The sequence below is a fragment of the Aspergillus welwitschiae genome, assembly GCF_003344945.1.
Source record: "Aspergillus welwitschiae strain CBS 139.54b unplaced genomic scaffold BDQ94scaffold_73, whole genome shotgun sequence".
Classification (NCBI taxonomy): Eukaryota; Fungi; Ascomycota; class Eurotiomycetes; order Eurotiales; family Aspergillaceae; genus Aspergillus; species Aspergillus welwitschiae.
In genome coordinates, this window is record NW_020798767.1 from 23,361 (window position 1) to 46,323 (window position 22,963).

Here is a 22,963-nt window from a genome sequence, read left to right on the forward strand (position 1 = left end):
AGAGGGAGGGGAACGTAATCTCAGGCTAATTCCTTAGGTATGTTGTGTATAGAGGCTTCATGTCTCGATACGAGGATCTGTCCTCTCATTAGATTGGGGTTGAAATTCTGTGGATATTGGGAAGCCTTGATGCCAGGCAGGGAGCATCACCTATAAGGCTACTATACACAGTAGGCGGCTGCATTAGGTTAAGGCTCTTCTGGGCTGCGGCACATGTCGGACACTTCCATGCTACAGAGTCCTGCCTGACATGGAACTGCCTTCCGAGTCAGGTACCCGGGCGGAATCTCGTGACCAACTGGCGCCTGACTCTCCTTCGCTTGTGACACTGGCAGCTACCGAGTCCTCAATTCCACCATCCATATACTGAGGCAGTACTATGTACGCAACAGGTTTCTAGTTCAATATCATCTTTACACATCTAGACATATACAGGCACGAACTAGCTCAATGCCACCTTCGTCCCATTTCTCGAACAAAGTGTCAGTGCATAGCCCTCCACCCACTGCCCCGTATCCTTGCTTTCAAGCACAGAGAACTTCTGGGCTAGCCGAACCGTGACATACCCTGCCTCCGTTAGTGCATACTGTTGACCAACACAGATTCGTGGTCCCCCATTGAATGGCAGGTACTCCCACCCCGGACGGATCTCAGCCCAACGTTCAGGCCGGAACTCGTTTGCATCTGGGCCGAATATGTCCTCACGACGGTGAAGAGCATAGACATTATAGGCGACTGTACAGCCCTTTGGCACGAAAACAGGCGACTTGCCGTCTGGTCCGCCACCGCGGGGAAGTACTGTATCCGTGTTCGCAAAGCGCAAGTTTGCTGGAACAACAGGGTGGAGGCGAAGAGCTATAGTGCCAAGTAAGCCATGTTTCATGGGGACAGAAAGCTCTCTTTCAGGCCTTTCTGCAGGTCATGAATACTCACATTCATTCAGGCAGTATTTCACATATGTCAGATTACGCAGTTGCTCGTACGACGGCGCACGGCCTTCTAAGAAGGCAATCTCTTCGCGCAATTTGTTCCAGATGCGAGGGTCCTTTGCTAGCATAAAGAACAAGTTGCTCAACAGGGATGCCGTGGTATCTCGCCCGGCCAAGAGGATATTTATTAGCTCGTCGCGGATACGCCTGCGGTCCCCCGTCTGCTGGGCTAACCCATGCAGAAATAGATACTTCTGCTTCTCCTTTGCGTCATGACTGTCCCCTACAGGGAGCGCTTTCTGGTCGCTAGACTGCTCTCGCACTCTCATTGCGCTGTCGACGAACTGCTCCACCAGTTCATGGCAGATTCGGATGCACTCTCCTACTTTGCGGTCGCGGCGGAGATATTTAAGTCTACCAAGGCGTAGATCTGCCACAATAGCCTTTTGTGCATAATTGAAAGCGCTGGCAAAGTCATGTTCTGTACTGTCACGGGCCCCAGCCCGCCGCTTCCGAAGACTGTGCACGCTGTGCCCGAAGAGGAATTCCGTTGCAGAGTCGATCGTGAGCTCGAAGAATAGCTCCTGTAGATCGACCGTTCTGCCATCGGTTGGAATCAGCGATATCAGTTCGTTCACTAGTTCCTCAAAGATATCCAAGTGCGCGACTTGCTCTTTCGCGAAATTTGGACGGACCATGGCACGCGACTGGGCCCAGTGCTCGCCATCAGTGGTGAAAATGCCATGGCCCAAAAGCGGACCCATTGCATCGATGCGGCCTGCTAAGCCATAATCCTTGAATCGGAGGGACAAAACTGTCTTTATATTCTCCGGCTCGCATGTTATGATGAAAGGGGTGAATCGACGCTGTGTAAAAGTGTTGCCATATAGCTTGAATCGCTCGATGGCCCGCTCGAGAATCTTATGTTCTTGGAATATTTAATCTGCTCAAACAGAATGTCGAGGCCGAAGATAGGGTCCTTCTGAGGATAAGATGGTGGCGGCTGGCAATTGTTCGCTTTTATGATACGACGATGCGTCCATTTCCGCTGCAGGTAGGTTGTGGTATACCAAAGAACGAGAATGACCGTCGCGATCGTTATAACAGGATGATCAACTTTGTCAAAAGCCATGGTGAGTTACAAATCTGTCTAGAGATGGAGATGAGATGTCGAATCTGGGCTGACGAGCGACCATATGTCCTTTTAAGCAGCGCTTGAGTGATGGATCAGATGATGGCAAGCCGCAGCTCGGACGGCTCCAACGGAGAGTTCACACTGATGAACCGCACATCGAGCGCTAGAATGCCCTAATCATTGGCGAACAGGGCCCCCTCATGTGGATTAAAGTACAGCCTCGGCGGCAGGATCAAACTAGCATGCTGACATAACCATCAAGGGAGATACGAATGAAATGATGACCCCGCGAGGAAGGGGGGTGGAAAGCTACTAGGCCTCCAGCCGCTCAATCCCTGTTGTGCGGGGTTCTTATTGGCTTTCAGCTAGGTATAGATGCTTGCATGAAGGATCAATTCGATTTGAAGCGCTCGATTTGCGCAGCTCATCTCTCACGTGTCAAATTCCAAGTTTAATATGTTCACCGCAGCTATGCAGCTGAACATGACAACTCATCACCATGGGCGGTTAATGGCCGCAGTAAAGTCCCGAATGACATCACACAAGGCGATGAAGGTATATTGCTTCTTTCTTTGTTCAGTTTCTTTTCTTGTTTTCTGTTCCGCCCCTCAATGGCCATGATGACCTCGTTTCAAGATGCAGAATCTCGAATCTTCCCCTAACAATACCAGCTGTACGCTCACCGAGATGTACGTACATAATCCAGCATAACGCCAGCCATCTTCAGCCAGGTGGACGGACCCTCAAGCGGTTCGATCGGGTGTAACCACTCCAAACTTACTCGGTAAGTAATGTCGATAGAGGTAGGCCTCATTGGGGATCACGCTTGCCTGCCGGAAGTGCGACTGGTGTGATAAGCACTAAAAACCGCACGAGACAATGTCACCACGAATGGGTGCTGCGTATGCTGTCGCCTACACGCATTCTCGCAAGTAACCGATAAACTATGGAGCTTGCTGCTGGTGGGCAAAGATAGTTCAAGTGACGCATTTTAGTCTGGTGCTACCCCACACTGCAGCAACGCAGTCTCAACCACTGATCTCCCTCCAAGCCACCAAGGCGTGAGATCACTTCCACCTTCGGAGATGACCACTGGTGAAAACCTTAGGAAAGTTAATCTATATCTTATAGGTATGAGCGAGCGGGGATATACGCATACATACTTCATTGTTGAAAAAGCACTAACCCGATCACTGAGCGGCAAGCAGCTGGTCATCGTGGGCCTCCAAGCAAGCGTCGGTCATCTTATCGATTGCATCCGCCCGCTCGGTGCCTGCGACCCAACTTCTGTCCACCAATCTGGCCAAGGCATCCCCCACCCAGTGCTGGCAGTTCCACTCCAAATCCAAATACCCATTGCGCACCGGCGTTCGTGCCACCGTCTCCCGAATCTCATCCTCCTCGACGGAGGCCGACAAGTCCGCCACCGGCACTGCACGCACCAAATCCCCAAGTTCCATCGGGTCAGCTCCAGGGTATTCCACGTATCTGTAGAGACCCTGGGTGCCTAGAATATGTAGGATACTGCGTTTTTGCGATGCAAATTGCACGTATAGAGCCGTGTGTCGGTATTCGCTGTAATCGAGGGGATCGCCTCTGTAGACGAGGATAAAGAGTCTGTGAGACATGCTCACCGTAAGTACTTTGTTCTGGAAAGTTCTTGACTAGAAGAGAATTTCCAGGAATCGGGGATAGCAATGGTAAATGATGATCAGGTGTGGAGGGGCAATTCATGCGGTGGTCGCGTTAAGAGATACGCCGACCGGGAAAGACACGCTAATCGTTATTGGGAAGCGGATGGTTCTGCCTGCCGAGGTTTTGTGTGCCTGAGCGGATCCAGTCACACAACCAATCGATATGATTTAATTCAAACTATTCAACATAAACTACATTCATGAATAGCTTGGCTTTATATATGAATAGATATGATATGTGGCTTGCTTTGCATTTATGGTGGCAAAGAAAGGATGGCTTGGGAGCTTCCGAAGTTTCCGGGGAAGTATGCATGTGTTTAACATGTTCCACTATCAGCTTATACTTTTGCTAGCCAACTGATCATTAAACAGTTAAGTTTCCATTTCAATAATGGCTGTTTAATACTAAATGCTGTTAGTAGCATCCTAGATAATAAGTCCTTATAAATCCTGGTAGGTACTCAGGTACGCACAACTTTTAACCGGTTCAATTTAACGCGGAACGCTACGAAATTATAACATACGATCTATAATAAGATCTTCAAGCCAAGCAATACCCCACCTAGATAGTATATAGCTTACTTAGATCTTCGAAGATCAGCACTTAATCGGAGCACTTGCGTTGTAGAAGACCAAGCAAACGTCAGATTCAGATTTCTGCAATGTAAAGATACTCCGACGCTATATCAGCATATCTTTAGTGTCATTGATGGGGAAGAAAGAAGCTCAAGCCCAACAATCACTGATACAGCTACAGGAGATATCACTTTGAGTTACTACTAAGTCTCAAACTGATCCTTCCCAGAATCCAATGATCTAAGCCCACACTTATTTCTTTCCGGTCGAGCCACCGTTTCCGCTGGGAGGAGTATAGGTCGAACCACCGTTTCCATTGTTATAGTAGGTGCTCCCATTGGGGTTGGAGTAGTAGTAGGATCCGTCACTACGAAGAAGTTGTTAGACAGGGGTTGGCTTGCTCTAGTGGAAGTATAGGTAGGTTATTGAGATGGATAGCTGACCTGTTCGAATAGTGGTAAGAGTTCGAGTTACGACTGCCGGATCCGTAGTCGCGGGAGCACCAGTGGTTTCCCTTTTGATTGAATGATATTGTTAAATGCTGTGGTGATGAGGTCTACATGTTGTAGGACGATGGCACTTACCTGGCTGTTGGTGCCGGAGCCCTTGTAGCTGAAGTCCTTTCCGGAGGTGGACATGGTTGTTATGATCTGACCAAGTATTGAGGAGTTTTGGATAAAGAGTTGGTAAAGGGTGGAAAGGTAGTAGATGAGGGTGAGTGATTATCATAAATAGAGGGATCTTAAACGACAGGAGGGGCACGGCAGCAGCCGCGACGGATCTTGGCTCCATGTCATATTGAGTTAATGAATATGGATGAAACTTTCCTCCTCCGTCCGTTAATTTATACGAGTGAATGGACAGTGAGATATGTCAACGGGCCATTTGATGCATGTATGTAGATATTTAACTTTATCGGGCTGTGTCATCGACAGGCATATTGCTGTATGTTAGGCTTTTACTAGCTAGTCCTTTCTTCTCCTTGCTTACATGATTTGTACCCATGGTATCAATCTGTGCGTCTCTAATGTAACAGGAAAGTTCAGAGGATACTACTACGGAATAGACTCGTCATTCTCGAGGAGTTGAGCAATTGATGTATCGAATTTGTGACTGAGCGAACATGATCTGTACTCAACATCAACTTCCTATGTGTATAATTCATAGTAGATATCTGCCGTCTATTTTGTATGCATCCAGCCCATCAACAGTGATATACTGGAGAAATAATCGGTGACTACTTACTACGTAGGGATGGCTCATCCGAGAAAGCACTCATTAAGTACCGAATCAGGAAGGCGTTATTCTCTATCCTTATTGGCTGTAGCTTCTCTGCTCAATGTCTTATATCAGCACTGCACATCTTGTGCACATTCCCGATTCGGCATAGTCACAATCGAGCCTCAAGGTAAGTATGGCGACAGGTGGGATCTCTACCTTATCCTAGCCTAGACCCTGTACCTGACAGCTTCAGGGGAACGGGAACGGACCCTATTGTCCCTGCATTGGCTTCATCGCTAATATAGCATAATGGCACGAGCTCGCTTTGGCCGATGATATTGTCGTTGTTATGCAAGCCTTTCTCTTGTCACGTCTGCTGAGAAGTTTCGGTGCACAAAATATGAATGAAAGCAGATGTTCTGCTACGTATACTCGTTATAGCTTCCTACGCACCGTGCTCTAAGCAGTAATCCAGTTGTCGGGGGTAACATGTCGCTTTACTCCTGGCTGAAGACTTCAGAGCATCTGCGTTCCTGGTAAAGAGAGAGATACCGACGATTACCAAGGTGATAAGCTGTTCCTTCTGCTAACCTTAAACGCAGCGCCCAAATTCTCTGCTATCGTTGATACTACAAAAGTAGATATGGCGCTACTGCTGCCTATACGGATCACGTGTACAGTCCCAACGTCATGTCTCCCCCCAGCTTGAGACTTTGATGGCCTACATCCATCACTGCAACCGAGCTACGACCATCAGATGGCCCTTGGACATTCAAAATAATCTAACAAATACCCCCCTCTCTTCTCTGGAACAAAGTCTGATGGAAAGGGTTTATATCCAGGTATTGGCTGTGCTCGATTCCTCTTTGACCATGTCTATGTCACTTTGGCTCGCGGGCTATTATCGGGGAACGGTAAGCCAGCCCGTCTGGTATTTATATTCCTGAAGCTCTAACTAACTGCGAATCCTCTTATTAACTATAGGGAAAGACTTTTTCAGCGCTTCCTCCATACACTGGCCATATACCGCGGATCTTTCGTTCATGTTGTGAGACTTCTCCGATACCATCCACGACCCGACATTTCCACCCGACGCTCTGAAGCTCTATTCGGATGGGGATTCTAGTAAAGATGATCAATTTGAAGCATCTAAATAATCGACAGATGTCTGCTATGCATACAAGCTTTTACAAAGTTATGATCGACAGAGCAAAAGCACTTACACAGCCGAGCTGCGAGATCTCACTAGTGATCTTCAGATCTTCAGATCCGCAGCACAGCTTTCTGGAAGATCTTCTACAATATAAGCAGGGACAGTCATTTTCAGCATGCACGCGCTCATCCATTTCTTCTACTTAAAAGTAGGTACAATCATTCAAAAACATCAACACAAACAGAATTAACAACTCAACAAGATCAGATCAATCCGGATAGCTCATCACTCATTTTTTCATTCATCCCCAGGGTTTGTCTTCGAGACGAAGACATTGAAGCGACCGATATCTCATGCATCGAGATGCATTTAGACGTAGGTGACAGTGACGCTGTCGCCAGAGACGGAGGTCTCGGTGAGGACGGAGCCATCCTGCTCAATGTCCATAACGGTAGCGTCAGAGGGGCCGACAGTGGAGCCGCCGCTAGTGGCCTCAGCATTGGTGAAGGTAACAGAGCCGAAGTCAGCGAAAGCAACAAGGGAGTCACCGGACTCGAAGTCCTCAACGATCCACTCAGCGTTGGTCTCGCAGAGGTCACCCTCAACGTTGCCGCTGAAGGTGTGGGTGACGGACTGGCCAGTGGTCAGGTTCTCAACGGTGGCGCTACCGCTGCTCTTGCTGGTGGCCTCGACAGTGACCTTGATGCTGTCACCCTCAGAGATGGTGATGTCGCTGAAGTCGTAGGCGTAGTCGGGGTACCACTCATACCAGGCATCGTAGGAAGTCTGGCCATCCTCGTAGCAGAAGTCGACACCAGTCTGGAGAATAGCGGTCTCGCAGGTGTCACCGTCGATACCAACCCAAGCGGAGGCGCAGTACTCCTCGGATTGTCTCTTGTTCTTCCAGTAGCCGTAGCCACCACCGTAGCCACTGGAGCCGCTAGATCCAGCAGAGACACTGGGGACAGTGAACTCGCCAGTGACCTTGGTGTAGCCGTCGCCGATCAAGACGGCACCAGCCCAGTTGGAGCTGTACTCCTCGTTGGTGGTGCCGTTCAGCTTGAGGATCTCCTTGTCGGAACCGGGGATGTAGGGAGGGTTGCTGTGGCGCTTGCCAGCGGCGCGGGCCTCCTTGCGAGCACGGCGCTTCTCAGTGAGAGGAGCAGCCAGAGCGGCAGTGGCGAAGAGAGAGCCGGTAAGGATGGTAGAGAACTTCATTTTGACGTTTGGAGGATTGGTTTCTTCGGAAAGATGAAGAGCTAACTTATTGACAAGGCTGGTGTTGGAAGAGTGAGAAGAACGAACCAGGCGATGCTTGAGAGACTTGCGATGCTGGATGAAGAAGAAAAGCCACCAGAACAGCGGAATCCAGGCCTCTATTTATGCTCGAGCGTTTTGCAAATGAAGTTGATGTTTTCCCTCTTCCATGCTCTTCCGATAGCATGCAATCCGCCGACGATGACACCACTGCTCCTCTTCGTCCGACGGAGTTTAATCTCCAGGCCCGCCAACTAAAATCGACTAAAACCGGGGATGCAGAAAGGTTCACCGTCGGGGCAGCAGCAGCCATAGCTGCAGAAAACGCCCCCGCCCAACGATACGGGGGAGACGATTGTGGACTGCAAAAGGTCGAGCGAGAGTGGAGCAGCGTACTATCCATCCAGCATGGCCCGCACGAGTTGGCATCCCTACGCAGAGACATTCTGTTTGGAGCGCAATTCCTTGCAAGCCAAGATTGTGTTGCATTAGTGATCATCTTCCTTCCTTCGTCCAGGCCGCAAAAGAACCCTCGGCAAGCCATATCCGCCCTTTTCCCCTCATTGTTGGATCCCGTTTCTACCTAGTAAGGTCTTCCCTTGGAACCTTACCCAACTGGCACGGCCAGCTAGCCGGTCAGCCAGCCCGCGGACTAAACACGGATACTCCGGGTAGGAAGAAACTTTCCTAGTAGCGCGGACGAACATGCAATAGTACGACGGCCACCCGATCCAGGGGGCGTTGCTTCTGAGAACGATGGCAACAGCCAGACATCGTTCCACCAGTGGAGAGGGGAGAGGAGGGGGAAAGAGGGGGAACGGACGTCCGACGGCTTGGCCCAGCGCCGGGAGCAGCGGCAACTAACTAGGTACAGGGCCTTATCTGACCGCAAGGCTTGAGGAAGCTGGCTGGCGCTTTGGGCAGATTTGGTATATTGGAGTACGTAGAGGGTTAGTGCGCGGATGGCGTCGCCCGAAAAGGCAGGGGAGGAGGGGAGGGAAGCGGCACCGGCGCAGGCACAACAAGCTTCGTCCAAGCCTTGTGGGCGAATGATAAGCAATTAGGGGAGGGGCGCAGGTTGGGATGGAAAGAGTATAGTACAAGGTTAGTAGTACTATACTAGATGGATTGAGAAAGGGGAGAGGAAAGGTGTGCGGGGAAAGTCATCAATTGGCCAGCAGGGGTTTGATAAGGGAGGGTTGAGAGGAATCGTACTAACTCAGTACTTAGCATCTACTTACTCCGTAGTATCTGGGATACTGCTGGCTGGCTGGCTAGCTAGCTGGCTAACAACAAGACCGAGTACGAACAAAGCTGACTAGACAAATCGAGGCTTGAGCCGGCGTGTCTTGGCCGAAATAGGATGTAACATGTTTCTCGCGATATATTGGCAGTTGAAGTCTGCACGGGCAGTGGAGATCGAGTTGAAATGAATCATGACGGACGAGGCGCGAGGGGGAATCCGAATCGGGCACAGCACCAACAACGATGAGGGTTAGTGGTATAGAGAATAGATTAAAAGCAGGAGTCTAATTCTGCAGAGATAAAGCCGGTGACAAGGTAAGCAACCAATCAGATCCAATACAAGAGTCAGACAATGCCACAAAAGGATTGTTGGTGTGGGGAACTCAATAATCCATCCAATTATAACTAACGGCGGGATCCGTCCGGCTGATCCCTTCTTGATCGAGCTTAAACTCCTTGACGAATATTGCCATTCGCTTGTTATTCTAATGCTTATCCGCTTCGGCGAATTTATCTCCGGGTTTGCAGTTGCAGCTGATTTCTGCAGGCACCCAAATTAACCCAGTCTTACGATTGATTGGTTTGATGTGTTTAGAATCGAGTAGTAGTATCTTGTATCTTCTATCTGTTTCTTGCTGATCCCAATTCCTCCGTTGCACATTGTACTTTGCACAATCCAATTGTGTTGTCCAGTTTCGTCCTGAAGTTAGCTCCGTAGATACATACAAACTTAGCTCCGAGATGGGCCCCAGCTCCAACTCCAGCTCGGAAATGGACCTTCCCCTTCTAGGAGCTTCTCCGGATTGCGACAGAGTACTAGGCATACTAGGCAGCTGCGGTGTAAAACCAAGCACACGACAGGAATCTGTCCATATGGAGCCGTAAGTAGTACAGAGTACCCACTACAGCTGCAAACAAGTTCAGTCCCTCCTTATCAATCCCCGATGTATAACCGATAGGAACATTATGCAAGATAAGTAGTGGCAACTACGCAGGTAGTATCACTGACAATCAGAAGATATGTACAAGGTACTCCGTAGGATACCGGCGAAATCCTTCCTGACTAGCCAACTAAGCGGAACGTCGGAAAACCCGCTTGAACCCCTGACTCGATTCATAACCCATGCAACAATATCATAATTATACTCTAATCATCCAGTCATAATCCTGGAATTCATCTCATCGGAGATGCAAGGTACATACAACAGACAAATTGGACAAGTCATGACATGGCATGGGTTGGTTATACGCGGTATACGCCGGATATGCATATTTATCTCCTACCGAGAGCAATAATAAAATAGAGTGATTATTGGTTTCTTCGAACAATGCTATTCTTGCATAACAGGGATATTATTGATAGTGTCACTGACAAGGGTCATGTCATGAACCAACCCGGTCATTCAATCTAGGCACGACTGGGCTGATTTTCTGCAGCTTGGCCAGGGAAGGGAGTAGCGCTAGGACAGGACATGGGGTTTATTTGCACTATTACTATATCATCCTATACTAATCAACTAATTATAGTTGGTTCATTCAAACTTTCCTTTCCTAGCCGAGATTGTTCTATCAGCCCTCCGGATATCCCATCCGGTACCTTTCCATCTACGTAAGAATATATACTATAGCTGAATAGTGTCTTCATCGCATACCCAGTCAATACTCCATCGGTTCTCCGATCTTCTTTATACCCCCCCCCCCCCCCCCCCCCCCCCCCCACCCCCCCCCCTCCCCCCCCCCCCCCCCCCCCCCCCCCCCCCCCCCCCCCCCCCGCCCTTCATAAGAATTAATCTTCAAAAAACTTTGCATTTCCCGACACCATACGATGCAATGCAAATGCATGTGTTTATCTCAACTTCCAAACCCCTGATAATGTCTGCACGGGATTCCGTGGGGACTCCGTGACAATCTCCCACGATTCTTGTCTGAAGAAAGATAGCGGAGAGTACTCGGGGAAATACGAGTTGCTATTCTGCAGGGTGGCGGCGGAAGTTGTCGGCTATCATGTGATGGACTAGGGTCTTCTTCTGGATCCTGGATCCTGAAATGCTGTGCTGGCGGGGATATGTACGTAGTGATGGAATGGTCTAGAGTGTCGGGGGTGGGATTTGGATAGGTTTCTAGGTTAGTGGGAAGTGAGTGGCCGACCGGGGCTTGAGGGCGTGGGTGGTAGATGGGTGGTTGGTGAGGGTAGATACTTGTTTCTTGGGGGTGTCGTTGAGGGATTTATTCACGTATAGGAGTAGTGGTGGTGAAAGTGGTTAGTGGTAGACGTGGGGGTGAAGGTGTTGTTTGGTTGTGATAATCGGTGATGATTGTTGGTGCGGGTCGGCCTAACATGGAAGAAGTACTTGAGGGGTTGTATCCCCCAGCAGGTGTTACTGAGTTCTTTGCTACTTATTGACAGCTGTTCTTGGTTGTCTACTATTTTCGTGGATAGGTCGCAAAATATTATACTGTGAGTTGGAGCTGGTGTTATCCCCTATGTTGGGAGCGAGCCAGGAGTGCCTTGAAGGAAAGTTTAAGTCCAGTCTGGCTCACTACTTTGTACACTACATGCTTGGCTCACGATATTTGACAAGGAACAATCGAAGAATACTCTGTCTTGATATAGGTGAAGTCGTTAAAAGATCATCAAGATCGACATGATCGACCGCTAGATCGTGGCGTTATTAGCTGTAGCCATGGCGGAAGAAGTCGTGATCAGCCATCCGCCATCCGCCATCCGCCATAATCAGCCACAAGATAAGCCTGAAGCCATATCTACAAATAAATCGTAAACCCTACGCCTCACTACAACTCACTCCACGTATAGGAAACATAAAAACCCATCACTCCATTTCTAGTCTATAAACCTATCAACCACTGTAGTCAATAACAACAGCCAATCTAACAGGCCCAGCAGAAAGGTTTCCACCAATACCACCCTCGTCCGTCTCAGCAGAAGTATAAGCATTATCAACCTCGGCAGCATCAGCCGTCATACTGGAGCAAGTTGAGCCCAGCGCATCACAGATCTGCATGCCCTGGACGCTCATATCATTATCCTGAGCCTGGATAGCACTGACATCAAATCCAGACCAGTCGTTATTGGCCGTGGATCCGAAGTCGAATTCACCCCAGGTGCAAGCATACCCGCCGCTGCTACCAGTGGGGAGGGAAGAGCCCTGAGCAGCGCCAAATCCACCCTGGGTGTCCTCATCAAAGGCAACGTACTTGGTGTCACCAGGGGACAGGGTGAACGAGAGAGCAGAGTATCCGTACCAGCCGTCCATCTTGCCGTCGGGGCCGTACTTGTTCCAGAAGACAACGGTCCAGTCCTCAGTGTTCTGGCCGGTCACCTGCATGACGTACTTGTAGTTGGAGGCCTCGGAGGCAGACACCTCGACCATGTTGCTTCCCCAGGGGTTGCCGACGTTGCCGACGTAGGTGTCGCCGCTGCCATAGGCCGAGGTGCTGGAGCCAAAGCCCGAGGTCGAGTAGTCGCCATCACTGGGGGTGGAGGTCCAGTCGGAGGAGCTGGCGCTGCTGGTGGAACTGGAGCTGGAGCTGGAGGAGGGGGCGGAGACGGAGATGGAGGCAGAGGCCGAGATGTCGATTTGGCGACGGGAGTGGCCTTGGGGCTTGGTAGGGGTCGGCTGGCTGAGAGCGCTGGGGAGAGCAGCTGCCAGCAGCAGGAGAGGGGTGCTGAAGTACATCTTTCTTGTTCTTTTAAGAGAGTGTGTGTGTGGAGAGAGAATGTGTCGCGTCAAGCGAGTGCGTGTTTGTTACAACGAAAGTGTGAATGTAATGAATGGATGTCGTACACCTATCGAAAGAGTACGACGGAGTCTTGGTATGTAAAGACTGTGTGGTAGTTGGGAATCACAATGTCGTGAATGATCAGAGAAAAGATGGATGAGGAAGAAGAAGAAGACGAGGTCTATATACCTGTGCTGGAGAGCGTGCCATGGCTGTCTCTCTTCTGGAACTGGGAATAATGGATGCGTCCAGAACAGGGAGGGGATGGGGTGCGTCAGCCTGGATGCCATGGATTGAAGTAGTGGGGGTGGGTTGACGCGGTGGAGGGTTTACAAGCCATTGTGGAAGTCAGAGCAAGCAAAGTAATCCCATTGGCTGGGCATTGGCTTGGGATGAAGTTTAGAGGCATCCACTGCCATGAATCTGGACTGGGGACGGTGGAGGAGTGGATTAGGGTTTCTTGGTGGTGGGGAGAATAGGTTTGTGACAGTGAGAAGAGTCCTTTGAAAACTCAGCCAAAGGTGTCGGCTGTTCCAAGGGCGTGTCACTGCCGTCGATTCATGCCTCAAAAAGTGGCTTGAGGCTGTTACTTCCATTGTATGTGTGTAAGAACTAGGCTGTTTCAGATTCAACGGCCACATGGCTGATGCATGAGAATGTGTGTGTTTAGTCGGAAGCCAAGCGGGCCAAGGGATCAAAGAAAACGCCAATGCGAGTGGAGTGGACAACAAACTGCTCAGAAAACTGGGTTTTCTATAGCGTGGTGGAGCTGTTAGTACGCACTATTTTAGATGACAGTGGTTAGGCCAAGCGTATCTGTTTGCTGTCCAACTGGTCTTTGCTTCCCTCCTATTACTCACTCACCTCCGACACCAGCAACCTGCCTCTACAACCGTCCAGCCCCTATCCAGCCTCAACTCACCAGCAGCACACAAAGACCTCACAGCCAAGACAGGAATAAAGCCCACAAAAGAAGAAACCGCAAAAATAATCAAACCACGAATTGTCCCCATCAACCATGGTTATACATCTCTGGGCCAGGGGCTCGAACCCAATGCACGCAAGCAGTGGTTCCGCTTTCAAGCGCAACAACAACGCCCATTGGCCAAAAATGTAGCCGGTCCAGGGGAACATCCGCCCCGACCAATAGCAAAACATCGCCTACAAAATCCATGCACAGTCAGCGGCTATTGGGCGAGGCTGAACCGTGGGTCCACAGCTTGGAATTCTCAGAATGGCAACGCAGCTGCTCCTTGGCAGGGCAGCACACGTTTGAGGGCGTCGCCCTGTGCGCCCTGTTCCTGGCGACCCAGCATGTTGCTGCCGAGAATTCCATGGGCGGTGTCCTTCCAACGGGGTCAAAGAATTTTCTTTCACGAGGGTCTGTTGTTCTGCTTGTGGGTGGGGAGGAAGTAGATCTGGACACATTTAGCGTCGTTTGTATATCCCAGAAAGAGTAGGTGGATCAGACACATAATTTGTGCCAATGCATGGCATTTGTGCGGCAATTCTAATGATTGCTGCTAACCTGCTTCAGTATTGCTCCCTCCACATTCTGTGTGTGTTTGGTTGACGTCCACGGGTATTCAAACTGGATTGGCGCTCGAGGCGAACCGATCCTGCTTGCGAGGCGCACACTTTGCAATTGAGTTTAGCCATGGAGTTTGTGGCCAGGATTAATGGCCGGCAGGAAAACTTGAGGTGTGGCGAAGAGTAAACCGCTGCGAGTTGGATGGCACTAGGCTAGTGTCTTGCCTGTTGCAACTGATGGACTAGCGTAAACTGGGCTAGACGTCTAGACTCGGCGATTACGCAGTATGGTGCACACTACTATCGAGAGTCATTGGTATACTGATCATATACCTTAGGTCAGTCGTCATGAGATAGTCGGAAACCTGATTCTCTGCCTCTCACTCTATGGATATACAAGCTTAAACTTCCGCTGTGGCAAGATGAGCTTCAGCATATTGCCTCATGTAGAAACCTGGAGTGAGCTGTGCAGCTTGAATTGACTTTGGAAGGTGAGCAGGCCCGGATGAGGGAATCTGGTTCCGAGTGTGTCCGGTCGGGGCATGTTTCAGTGGCCACTGCGAGGTTTGAGAAAGGCTGTTATTCAGCGGATGAGATATTTATGGCGAGACTAGGCAGAAGTTAGAGGTCACTGCTATCATGAATCGGGTGGTTACTCACGTCTTAGTCTAGTGTAAAGCAGTTTTAGTTTCCTGAGGTGCCGGGTTTTTATACGGTGTCATATGCAGGTGAATGTTGCCAATGTCTTCTAGACTAGCGACCACATGATATCATGTGAACAGCCATAGTTAGCGTTTCTGATCTACAGCTGTTAGCAGTCAAGCATGTCATTGATCTCCTGCTGCCAACCGAGGTCTGATGCAGATGAAACTCAACTTGACCAAATCATCGCGGGAACCCCGACAGAGCATACTCAGTAGCTCCGTTCTATACTCGATCGCGTCATTGACCAGTCACAGCTCCACGACCGCAGTCTATCCAGCTACTTCTGCCTCCAACCGAACACAATCCAACACCACAAACTTATGACCACCTCTACAACACAATAGCACCTAAATGAACCGCAACCCAATATGCATTTATTAACCCAGCTGACCCAAAACCCAAAATGACCCTGACAACAAACAAGGCAGAAAGAATCCAGAAAAATTAACTCCTGACCCATTATTCCCTTTGCAAAAGCACCAACAACCCCATAACCCCCAACATGACCGTCTTCAACCACGGATGCTCCGACAGAAGAATCGTCACGTACCCCACGAATGGAATGTACCCAAACACGCTTCCCACAACATCGTCCCGATCAAGGTAATCTTGTCCGCGCGCATAGAGTTCTGTATCATCCGCGATATTGTTGTCGCCTTTCGTGAGGAGTTTGGCTTCGGACCTGCAGGATTCAACCGCAACCAGATTAGCTACTGCACTCGCTACCTTCTTCCCGATTTTATGTCCAAGGTGGGTACACTCACCCCTCACCAAACTGCCTCACCACTCTATGCACAATCGGGATATCCTTATCCTTCACCTGATACACCACGATCTCTCCGACATTCAGTGTAGGTTGCGTATTCCGGAGGAAGAGGAGATCTCCGCGCTGGAAGGCGGGCTCCATGGAGCCACTGAGGACGACTACTATCGGGCTTGGGGAGTTGGTGAGAACCGAGAGGCCTTTCCACATCTATAGATTTCCAGGTGTTAGTGCCATGAATTCAATTGATCTTGTCATGCTGAATCTTTCTTTGCGATGATCGGTAATGGAAAGAAGTGAAAAATATCGTACCATGAATGCAGTACTCAGGACCAGCCCGAAGTTGAGCAGCTGGATAGCTGTTTGCCGTACATTTTGGATTCCGGATAGCATGGTTGCGTTGGGGGGTTATGAGGGATGGTGGTGACGTGCTTGTGCTTTGTATGTATGGATGGTCTAGGTGGCCTTGTTTGTTTGATAGGTCGTGATGCTTAGGTAATGTATGGCTGATGCTGATAGTTTTGGCACGTGAGTGTGGCGCGTGGTGTGTGCTAACCAATTTGGGAAGTATAGGCCATGCAGTCATTCTTTGTTTCGGAGGTGAGGATGGTCTATGCATTGTGAGTCTAGTACATGCTATCTATAATGGTATCATGGTGTCTATTTACTCTGCGCGCAATAGCGGTCCCCTCTTAATCGGCTCAAGTGCCGTGTACGGCTGTGTCGGCGGAAGCGCATCCTGACTCCAGTGCACGATTGCATGCCTGAGCCAATGCGCATACGTCCCGGGCACATTATCTGATCCCTCATGTTCCCTCCACAGCGACCCGAGTGTCACATTCATTACCTCCAAAATATATCCGTGCGCGAGCTTGAACCCGAAACTTTTCTTCAGGCAAGCCTCGACGATCTCCCTAGCCTGCTTCTGCTCTGCGGTTTCCTCCTCGCCCTCCTTGGGAAGGGACAATGACATGAGCTCGAACGCCTTCCGACCGTCCCATGCAGTCATGTCATTGATCAGCTGCGATCCCTGCATGAACTCAATGCCATAGACATGTTCCGCAACATATTTCGGTCCATCCCAGTTATCTTCTTTATCCACTAACCCCATAACCAGAGTCATCACCTGCCCCTGGATAATATAGTCCGTCAGCTCTCTGCACTGCTGCTCTGTCATATTACCGGTTCCAGTGAGGAGCGGCAAATCCTTCAACAGCGGGCTTTGATGCATTCCTTCCGTACTCGTACTTCCCTCCCATAACTTCAACAGTAGACGGTGGCATCGCTCGAATAGCGGATTATCACGCCTCGACATGAGAAAGTAGTTGGTGAGACTGCGCTCGTTGACATCACCAGCATTGTAGGAGAGAACCTCGAACCGCGAGTCGGGATTTCCGACCGTCTCGCGCCACAGTCGATCCACGTCGCCGATCTGGATTAGTCCAACGTCGGCATAGATACCACCGTACTTGAGAAGTAGAGGTAGGCGAACGAGATCGGATGTGTGCTGCTTTGCGTAGGTGCCACTGATGGTGCCTTCGGCGAATGCTTGAGGAAAGTTGTTCGAATCATTGACGTCGATAAAGTTGGCTATGTTGAGCGGGGAGGACGGATGGCGATCGACGACACGCACAATCCAGCCGGCTTTGGAGAAGCGCCGGTGCCATGCGCGCACGTTTCGCTTGGTATATGGGTGCATGGTGGAGTAGCCGCTGTGCCAGAAAAGCCAAATATTCTTCTCGTCTGTGACGGGTCGGGGTTGGAGGAGGTCATGGTCGACTTCGGAGTCTGAGCGGAGGTCCAGGAGGTGTTCTGGGATTATGTGTACCCCTGCTGGTACGGGGTATTGTCTGCTGGAATATATCATCTTATTGTGGTGATCTGATGATGTGGTGGTTTGTACTAGTGGCATTGATCACTTGTGTTTGGTTCTATGTTGGTGTGTTGGTTCTGTCTTGAATTCTCGCTCTGCGAGGGTGCCTTGGATTGAAACTGCGTTGGTTCAGGATTTCTTCCTCGTTTATACAAATTTGGTGTCTATACGATTGCCGGAAGTGGAATATCCGCGACCCACCTGGTGGAGAGGCGGTGCAGGATCTGGAATGAGTGCAACATGACTCATGATGAGGGAGGCCTTCTGAGACCAATCAAGTCTCCTGGATTGAACTAGTGCTCACTCGTGGTGCAAGACTTCTCAAGATTGACACTCTGCACTTTTATGCCGGCATATATCGCTGCGCTTGACTAAATTCGAACCTAGTCTGTTCTGAGTATGTTGTGCATTGGAATCCAGACCTTAGTGATAGTTGGCTGACCTTTGTGCTTTGTGGGTGTTCTGGCAACAAGAGTGGCAAGGTATGGGTTTTAGTGTACTGTCACGGTGCTAGTCCGGGTTGGCAGATTTCTAATATGGGGTCGGACATAATGTTGAAGCAACTCTCACCTTTTTTGGAGGGAATGGAAAACACCACATAGACAATGGGTTGCAGACTCGACGCTACTGTAGACCTTCCATGGTATTGGCACGGTGCGTTGGTCACTAGCAGTATAGGCAGGTCATAGTATGTCCCGCGTATCGCAGCACCTACCCGGTGTATCCGAGGGTTCAGGCAATTAATTCAACACCACGCAGTATCTCCTCGCAATCGTTAAACAGTGAATACTCTCTCATCTACGCGTCACAGCAGCGCGTCTTCATTGGACGAGTGGTAGGAGTGGATTTTCGCGATACTTTCGACATCTCGGTCGGCGGGCGCCTCTCATTGGTCTGTCTAGATCATATCAGATCGATATCTACAGGGGTGTGTGAATGTATGCATCTACTAAAACTGGGGCAATTCATGGTAGCACGTGGTCTTTCCTGTCGGTAGAGTATCTCTTTTGGTGTTGCTGTTGGCATTTTTGTGTGAGTAGGCGCATTGTAGCTGGTAGTAATAATTGTTGTTGTTAAAACTTGTAGACTGCTTCTCTCCTGCGAAATAGCCCGGGATGCGTTCTATCCGCACAATATATATCTTAACACATCGGAGTGGAACAGGCACACCATCACTACTCCACGAAAATAGCCCTTCCAAACATCTCCAGCAAAACAACTGATTCTAAAGTCACAGACTCACCTGAAACCAAGTGTATGACAGTAACAAACGTTGTACACGAAGCATCCAAATTCAAGTCACATGACATGGAAAAGACACTATACCCAGAGCGGCTATTCGTTAGCTCTGGTTTCTGTAGCACTAAAAGGAAGCAGCAATCACCAAGCCAGCCCGGCTAGCTCAATCGGTAGAGCGTGAGACTCTTAATCTCAAGGCTGCGGGTTCGAGCCCCGCGTTGGGCTGTCCAACTTCCTCTTTCCCTTTGCCCGGCTAGCTCAATCGGTAGAGCGTGAGACTCTTAATCTCAAGGCTGCGGGTTCGAGCCCCGCGTTGGGCTAGAGGAGTTGCTTCTTTTTTTTTTTCTATATCTATGTCAAAGTTTTGCTGGTATGGATTGTTTGGCGTACCCGCTGTGTAGGATAGCTAGGATACCCAGCCCGGTAAGAGACACGTGCTGCACCATATCTGTGCAATCAGTCTACGGAGAAACTACAGTGATTCGCCACGCTCGGCATCACGTCGAAGAATCTGCAAGCCATTCACACCCAAAATTGCATTAATTCAGCGAAATGCACTCGGTCAGGCGCAGTAAAACTCACACCAGCAAAGAGCATTATCAATCAACACCCACAACATTGACTCACCTCACATCAGCAAGCGGCATTCGGCCTCGGCCTTCGGACATTGCTTATCCGACAGCCAGAACCATACATACCAAACAGTCTTTAAACACATAAATAACCACATACCTCGTAGACTGTACCACAAACGTAACACAGAGAAACAAAAAAGTCCACTCACCTCAACCAAAGGAGAAGGAATTGGAATTGATCATCATGCCTCCCTCTATCGGCCTCATAATCTGCAGCCAACGCACTCCACGCGCAGGCCCTCAAATCGCCACCTTCATTCACAATACTATTCGTGAATCCTACCCCCCCGAAACAGCCACAATTACGACCATTGACCTAGCAAAATGGAACCTTCCACTCTACAATGAGTCGGGGATGCCATCATTCATCAGCTCAGCGGACGAGTACGAGCACGAGCACACAAAGGCCTGGTCACGGGAGATATCGCGCCACGAAGCGTTTATTTTCGTCACACCGCAATATAACTGGGGGTATCCCGCGAGTGTGAAGAATGCGATTGATTACTTGTTCCATGAGTGGAAGGGGAAGGCGGCGTTGGTGGTGAGCTATGGGGGGCATGGGGGCGGGAAGGCGGCGGCGCAGTTGAGGCAGGTGTTGCAGGGGGTGAGGATGAGGCCGTTGGAGAGGATGGTCGAGCTGAGGTTTCCGGAGATCGAGGAAGTTAAGAGGGCCGCTAAGGGGGAGGATCTGGGACTGAATGGTGAGGGAGGGTATTGGGCTGGGGAGAGGGAGGGGATTAAGGCTGCGTTTGGGGAATTGATTGCTGCGCTGGAGGGAGAGGCTGAATAGATTGTTTGTTTGATGCATAGTTTAGACTCTGGCATATGAGATGTAATTAGTAACAGGTTACCCCGAGGTTGAGATAGAAGTCCCACGAATGAAGATACTGTCACAAGTTCATGATACTAACAGGGTATTCATGTGATGCCAATCCGGTCATATACCTGAAGTAAGAGATCAGATGTACGTCGATGTTGTACAGACAACCCCATCCCTGCCCCGCAGTTGCGGTAAAAACCCGCAATCTCACAATAGACTCATTATCACCTAGCGAAGTAAGATAACCGTGTCGAGGCTGAAGTCAGGTGGAGGTGTCTTCTTCGTAGGAACAGTATCCACAAACAGATAGATGCAGGAACCAGGCACGCTGGCGCACTCCACTCCCAAGGAAATCTCATGAGCGCAGCATATGATTCCCTGTTTATCATGAGGATGCCGGGATGTATCATCTCATACTATCCAACTGGGCTATTCTTCAAACCGGCGTATAAGTAAGCATATTAAAAGCCTGACAGTGCTGAAGCACACGAACTCAGCCATTATTCCATTTGAGGTGGCCGACTAAATGTACTAGCCAGTCACAGAAGCACTCACTGTATACCATTATTATATTATCATTCGTCTCTGATGGTCCACTTTATAAGCTTATTCTATACCCTCGTAGGCTTACTACCAGCGGTTGCCCTTCCCTCATCAACCCACCACTCTCTGGAGACAATAACCTGCGACATTTGCATCCTCGGAGGTGGAAGCTCAGGGACGTACAGCGCCATCCAACTCAAAGACGCAGGGAAGCACGTGGTAGTAATAGAGCCCAACAACAGGCTAGGAGGGCACGCAGCGACATTATACCTGCCAGATGGCAACTACGTCGACTACGGCGTCGAAGGCGTCTTCAACAACGAGCTCTCCCGCAACTATTTCCTCCGACTCGGAGTAGACTGGAAGCCACTACTCCCACTGAACAAACGAACTGACTTTGTCGACTTCTCGACAGGTGAACGCGTGAACCCCGCAGCAGGAATCTTGCAAGCCATCGTATCAACGTTTCTTTACCGCTCATCCATAAAGCACTGGACGTTTCTCACAAGAGGGGTGTACGACCTCCCAGACCCAGTACCAGAAGACCTTCTCCGCCCATTCCGTGAATTCATCCAGGAACATTCCCTCGAAGCCGCTCTGCAGTTGGTATTTCTCTTTTCTCAGAATGTAGGAAATCTGCTCGATATGCCCACCCTCTATGCGATCCAGAATTTCGGGGTCCCGCACGTTGACGCTCTCATTCATGGATATATCACACCCAAGAACGGCATGTACCAGCTTTACAGACAAGCGAGGGAGATACTTGGTTCGGATGTGCTGTTCCAGACAAACGTGATCGCAACAAACCGGTCCGATTCCGGTGTGGAGGTAACAGTTCAACATGCGAACGGCACTCGTCGGCTCATTCAAGCCAGAAACCTCCTCATTACCTTCCCTCCGCTCATGAAAAAGCTCCAAGGCTTCGATTTGGATGGAACAGAAACGGAACTAATCCAAAAATGGTTCTGGAGGACATACTACGTTGCCGTGGTGAATAATACCGGTATCCCGGACAAGCTGTGGGTCACCAATACAGACCCGACTAATGGACTGGGGTATTTACCTCGCATGCCATTTGATTTCCTGCTGCAGTATATGGGAGCATCAGGGTATTCAACTAGCAAGTTAGTAGGCGATATGGACTTCACCGAGGAAAATGCGAGAGACCTTCTAGCGGCGGATTTTGCGCGGATGAAGGCAAAGGGGACGTACCCGATTCAGGATCCTCAAATCGTGGTGTTTGGGGATAGTTCGCCGGAGACGCTGATGGTATCGCCGGAGGAGATTCGTAACGGATTTTATCGCAAGTTGTATGCGTTGCAGGGGAGGAGGAGTACGTATTTTACTGGGTTGACGCTTTGCTCGGATTTTTCGTCGTTGATTTGGGCGTATACCGAGACGGTTTTGGAGAGTATGAATTGGGATGTGTAGGATTATGCGATCGTATATAGGATTATTTATCCTATTCCAGCAAGACACATTTAATCAATGAAACTGAACGATACGAAGATATGCCTGCATACTGGTTCTGGTAGTGATTTTTGAACTGGCCTTGAAGAACCTTGAAAACAGTGGCCATTCTCTGAGCAGGAAGTCTAGGCTTTTCGTAAACCAATCTCCTGATACAACTGATTATCGCATATTTGAGCGGGTCTTAGACCATTTAGCCAAGCCACTATGTGATTAGGCCCATACAAATGTTCGTTCCTCCCAAGTCACTGTAACACCTAGGTGACGCTTGTCATTTCCGCACAGGCAAACCCAAAATTACCGATACTGTTTCAGCACGGTGGTAGACCCAGACCAATTTTTCGAGGCTGTCACATTATCCTCACCTTTGAAGTATTACCCCTCAATGTGTCAAAAGTAGCAAATAGCATAACACAATACGGCCCACATTCGAG

At 49.6% G+C, this 22,963-nt stretch overlaps 11 protein-coding genes and 2 non-coding genes across 13 annotated transcripts; 6 read left to right on the forward strand and 7 right to left on the reverse strand.

Annotated features, from left to right (window-relative positions):
- Nucleotides 1-442: 442 nt before the first annotated feature.
- Nucleotides 443-2,061, reverse strand: BDQ94DRAFT_163990 (cytochrome P450; the record flags this gene model as incomplete). The annotated part of the gene is made up of 3 exons (XM_026769870.1): nt 443-855; nt 934-1,857; nt 1,959-2,061. The coding sequence occupies 3 exons, from the start codon at nt 2,059-2,061 to the stop codon at nt 443-445; spliced, it is 1,440 nt and encodes a 479-aa protein (XP_026620041.1).
- A 1,193-nt stretch (nt 2,062-3,254) lies between these two features.
- BDQ94DRAFT_175978 (uncharacterized protein) lies at nt 3,255-3,692 on the reverse strand (the record flags this gene model as incomplete). The annotated part of the gene is made up of 1 exon (XM_026772593.1): nt 3,255-3,692. One exon carries the CDS (start codon nt 3,690-3,692, stop codon nt 3,255-3,257), a length of 438 nt encoding a protein of 145 aa, XP_026620042.1.
- Nucleotides 3,693-4,586: 894 nt separating this feature from the next.
- BDQ94DRAFT_175979 (uncharacterized protein) lies at nt 4,587-4,972 on the reverse strand (the record flags this gene model as incomplete). Its single annotated transcript, XM_026772594.1, has 3 exons — nt 4,587-4,701; nt 4,778-4,848; nt 4,919-4,972. The coding sequence occupies 3 exons, from the start codon at nt 4,970-4,972 to the stop codon at nt 4,587-4,589; spliced, it is 240 nt and encodes a 79-aa protein (XP_026620043.1).
- Nucleotides 4,973-6,267: 1,295 nt separating this feature from the next.
- BDQ94DRAFT_154670 (uncharacterized protein) lies at nt 6,268-6,871 on the forward strand. Its single transcript, XM_026768332.1, has 2 exons — nt 6,268-6,469; nt 6,540-6,871. Exons 1-2 carry the CDS (start codon nt 6,272-6,274, stop codon nt 6,654-6,656), a joined length of 315 nt encoding a protein of 104 aa, XP_026620044.1. The 5' UTR covers nt 6,268-6,271; the 3' UTR covers nt 6,657-6,871.
- A 206-nt stretch (nt 6,872-7,077) lies between these two features.
- On the reverse strand, nt 7,078-7,926 carry BDQ94DRAFT_163993 (A4/G1 family peptidase; the record flags this gene model as incomplete). Its single annotated transcript, XM_026769871.1, has 1 exon — nt 7,078-7,926. One exon carries the CDS (start codon nt 7,924-7,926, stop codon nt 7,078-7,080), a length of 849 nt encoding a protein of 282 aa, XP_026620045.1.
- A 224-nt stretch (nt 7,927-8,150) lies between these two features.
- On the forward strand, nt 8,151-8,656 carry BDQ94DRAFT_163994 (uncharacterized protein; the record flags this gene model as incomplete). The annotated part of the gene is made up of 3 exons (XM_026769872.1): nt 8,151-8,413; nt 8,458-8,551; nt 8,594-8,656. The coding sequence occupies 3 exons, from the start codon at nt 8,151-8,153 to the stop codon at nt 8,654-8,656; spliced, it is 420 nt and encodes a 139-aa protein (XP_026620046.1).
- Nucleotides 8,657-12,039: 3,383 nt separating this feature from the next.
- BDQ94DRAFT_154673 (uncharacterized protein) lies at nt 12,040-12,842 on the reverse strand. Its single transcript, XM_026768333.1, has one exon. The coding sequence runs from the start codon at nt 12,600-12,602 to the stop codon at nt 12,069-12,071; it is 534 nt and encodes a 177-aa protein (XP_026620047.1). The 5' UTR covers nt 12,603-12,842; the 3' UTR covers nt 12,040-12,068.
- Nucleotides 12,843-13,482: 640 nt separating this feature from the next.
- BDQ94DRAFT_123249 (uncharacterized protein) lies at nt 13,483-15,135 on the forward strand. The gene is made up of 3 exons (XM_026763812.1): nt 13,483-13,548; nt 13,622-14,407; nt 14,489-15,135. The coding sequence occupies exons 2-3, from the start codon at nt 13,743-13,745 to the stop codon at nt 14,598-14,600; spliced, it is 777 nt and encodes a 258-aa protein (XP_026620048.1). The 5' UTR covers nt 13,483-13,548; nt 13,622-13,742; the 3' UTR covers nt 14,601-15,135.
- Nucleotides 15,136-15,645: 510 nt separating this feature from the next.
- Nucleotides 15,646-16,342, reverse strand: sec11 (signal peptidase complex catalytic subunit SEC11; the record flags this gene model as incomplete). The annotated part of the gene is made up of 3 exons (XM_026769873.1): nt 15,646-15,868; nt 15,951-16,159; nt 16,262-16,342. The coding sequence occupies 3 exons, from the start codon at nt 16,340-16,342 to the stop codon at nt 15,646-15,648; spliced, it is 513 nt and encodes a 170-aa protein (XP_026620049.1).
- A 271-nt stretch (nt 16,343-16,613) lies between these two features.
- BDQ94DRAFT_185597 (glycosyltransferase) lies at nt 16,614-17,936 on the reverse strand (the record flags this gene model as incomplete). The annotated part of the gene is made up of 1 exon (XM_026774930.1): nt 16,614-17,936. The coding sequence occupies exon 1, from the start codon at nt 17,859-17,861 to the stop codon at nt 16,614-16,616; it is 1,248 nt and encodes a 415-aa protein (XP_026620050.1). The 5' UTR covers nt 17,862-17,936.
- A 1,277-nt stretch (nt 17,937-19,213) lies between these two features.
- Nucleotides 19,214-19,286, forward strand: BDQ94DRAFT_t267. The gene has a single exon. It is a non-coding gene; the product is annotated as a tRNA-Lys (tRNA).
- A 22-nt stretch (nt 19,287-19,308) lies between these two features.
- On the forward strand, nt 19,309-19,381 carry BDQ94DRAFT_t268. Its single transcript has one exon. It is a non-coding gene; the product is annotated as a tRNA-Lys (tRNA).
- A 437-nt stretch (nt 19,382-19,818) lies between these two features.
- Nucleotides 19,819-22,746, forward strand: BDQ94DRAFT_185599 (flavin-dependent quinone reductase; the record flags this gene model as incomplete). Its single annotated transcript, XM_026774931.1, has 5 exons — nt 19,819-20,397; nt 20,537-20,610; nt 20,823-20,968; nt 21,056-22,369; nt 22,569-22,746. The coding sequence occupies exons 1-5, from the start codon at nt 19,881-19,883 to the stop codon at nt 22,744-22,746; spliced, it is 2,229 nt and encodes a 742-aa protein (XP_026620051.1). The 5' UTR covers nt 19,819-19,880.
- Between the last annotated feature and the right edge of the window lie 217 nt (nt 22,747-22,963).

Coding starts and splice junctions, on each gene's coding strand:
- BDQ94DRAFT_154670 (XM_026768332.1), top strand. CDS start 6,272: ATGGCCTACATCCATCACTGCAACCGAGCTACGACCATCAGATGGCCC. Junction 6,470..6,539: donor CGGGCTATTATCGGGGAACG/GTAAGCCAGCCC, acceptor TATTAACTATAG/GGAAAGACTTTTTCAGCGCT.
- BDQ94DRAFT_154673 (XM_026768333.1), bottom strand. CDS start 12,602: ATGGTCGAGGTGTCTGCCTCCGAGGCCTCCAACTACAAGTACGTCATG.
- BDQ94DRAFT_123249 (XM_026763812.1), top strand. CDS start 13,743: ATGACAGTGGTTAGGCCAAGCGTATCTGTTTGCTGTCCAACTGGTCTT. Junction 14,408..14,488: donor GTTTGTATATCCCAGAAAGA/GTAGGTGGATCA, acceptor AACCTGCTTCAG/TATTGCTCCCTCCACATTCT.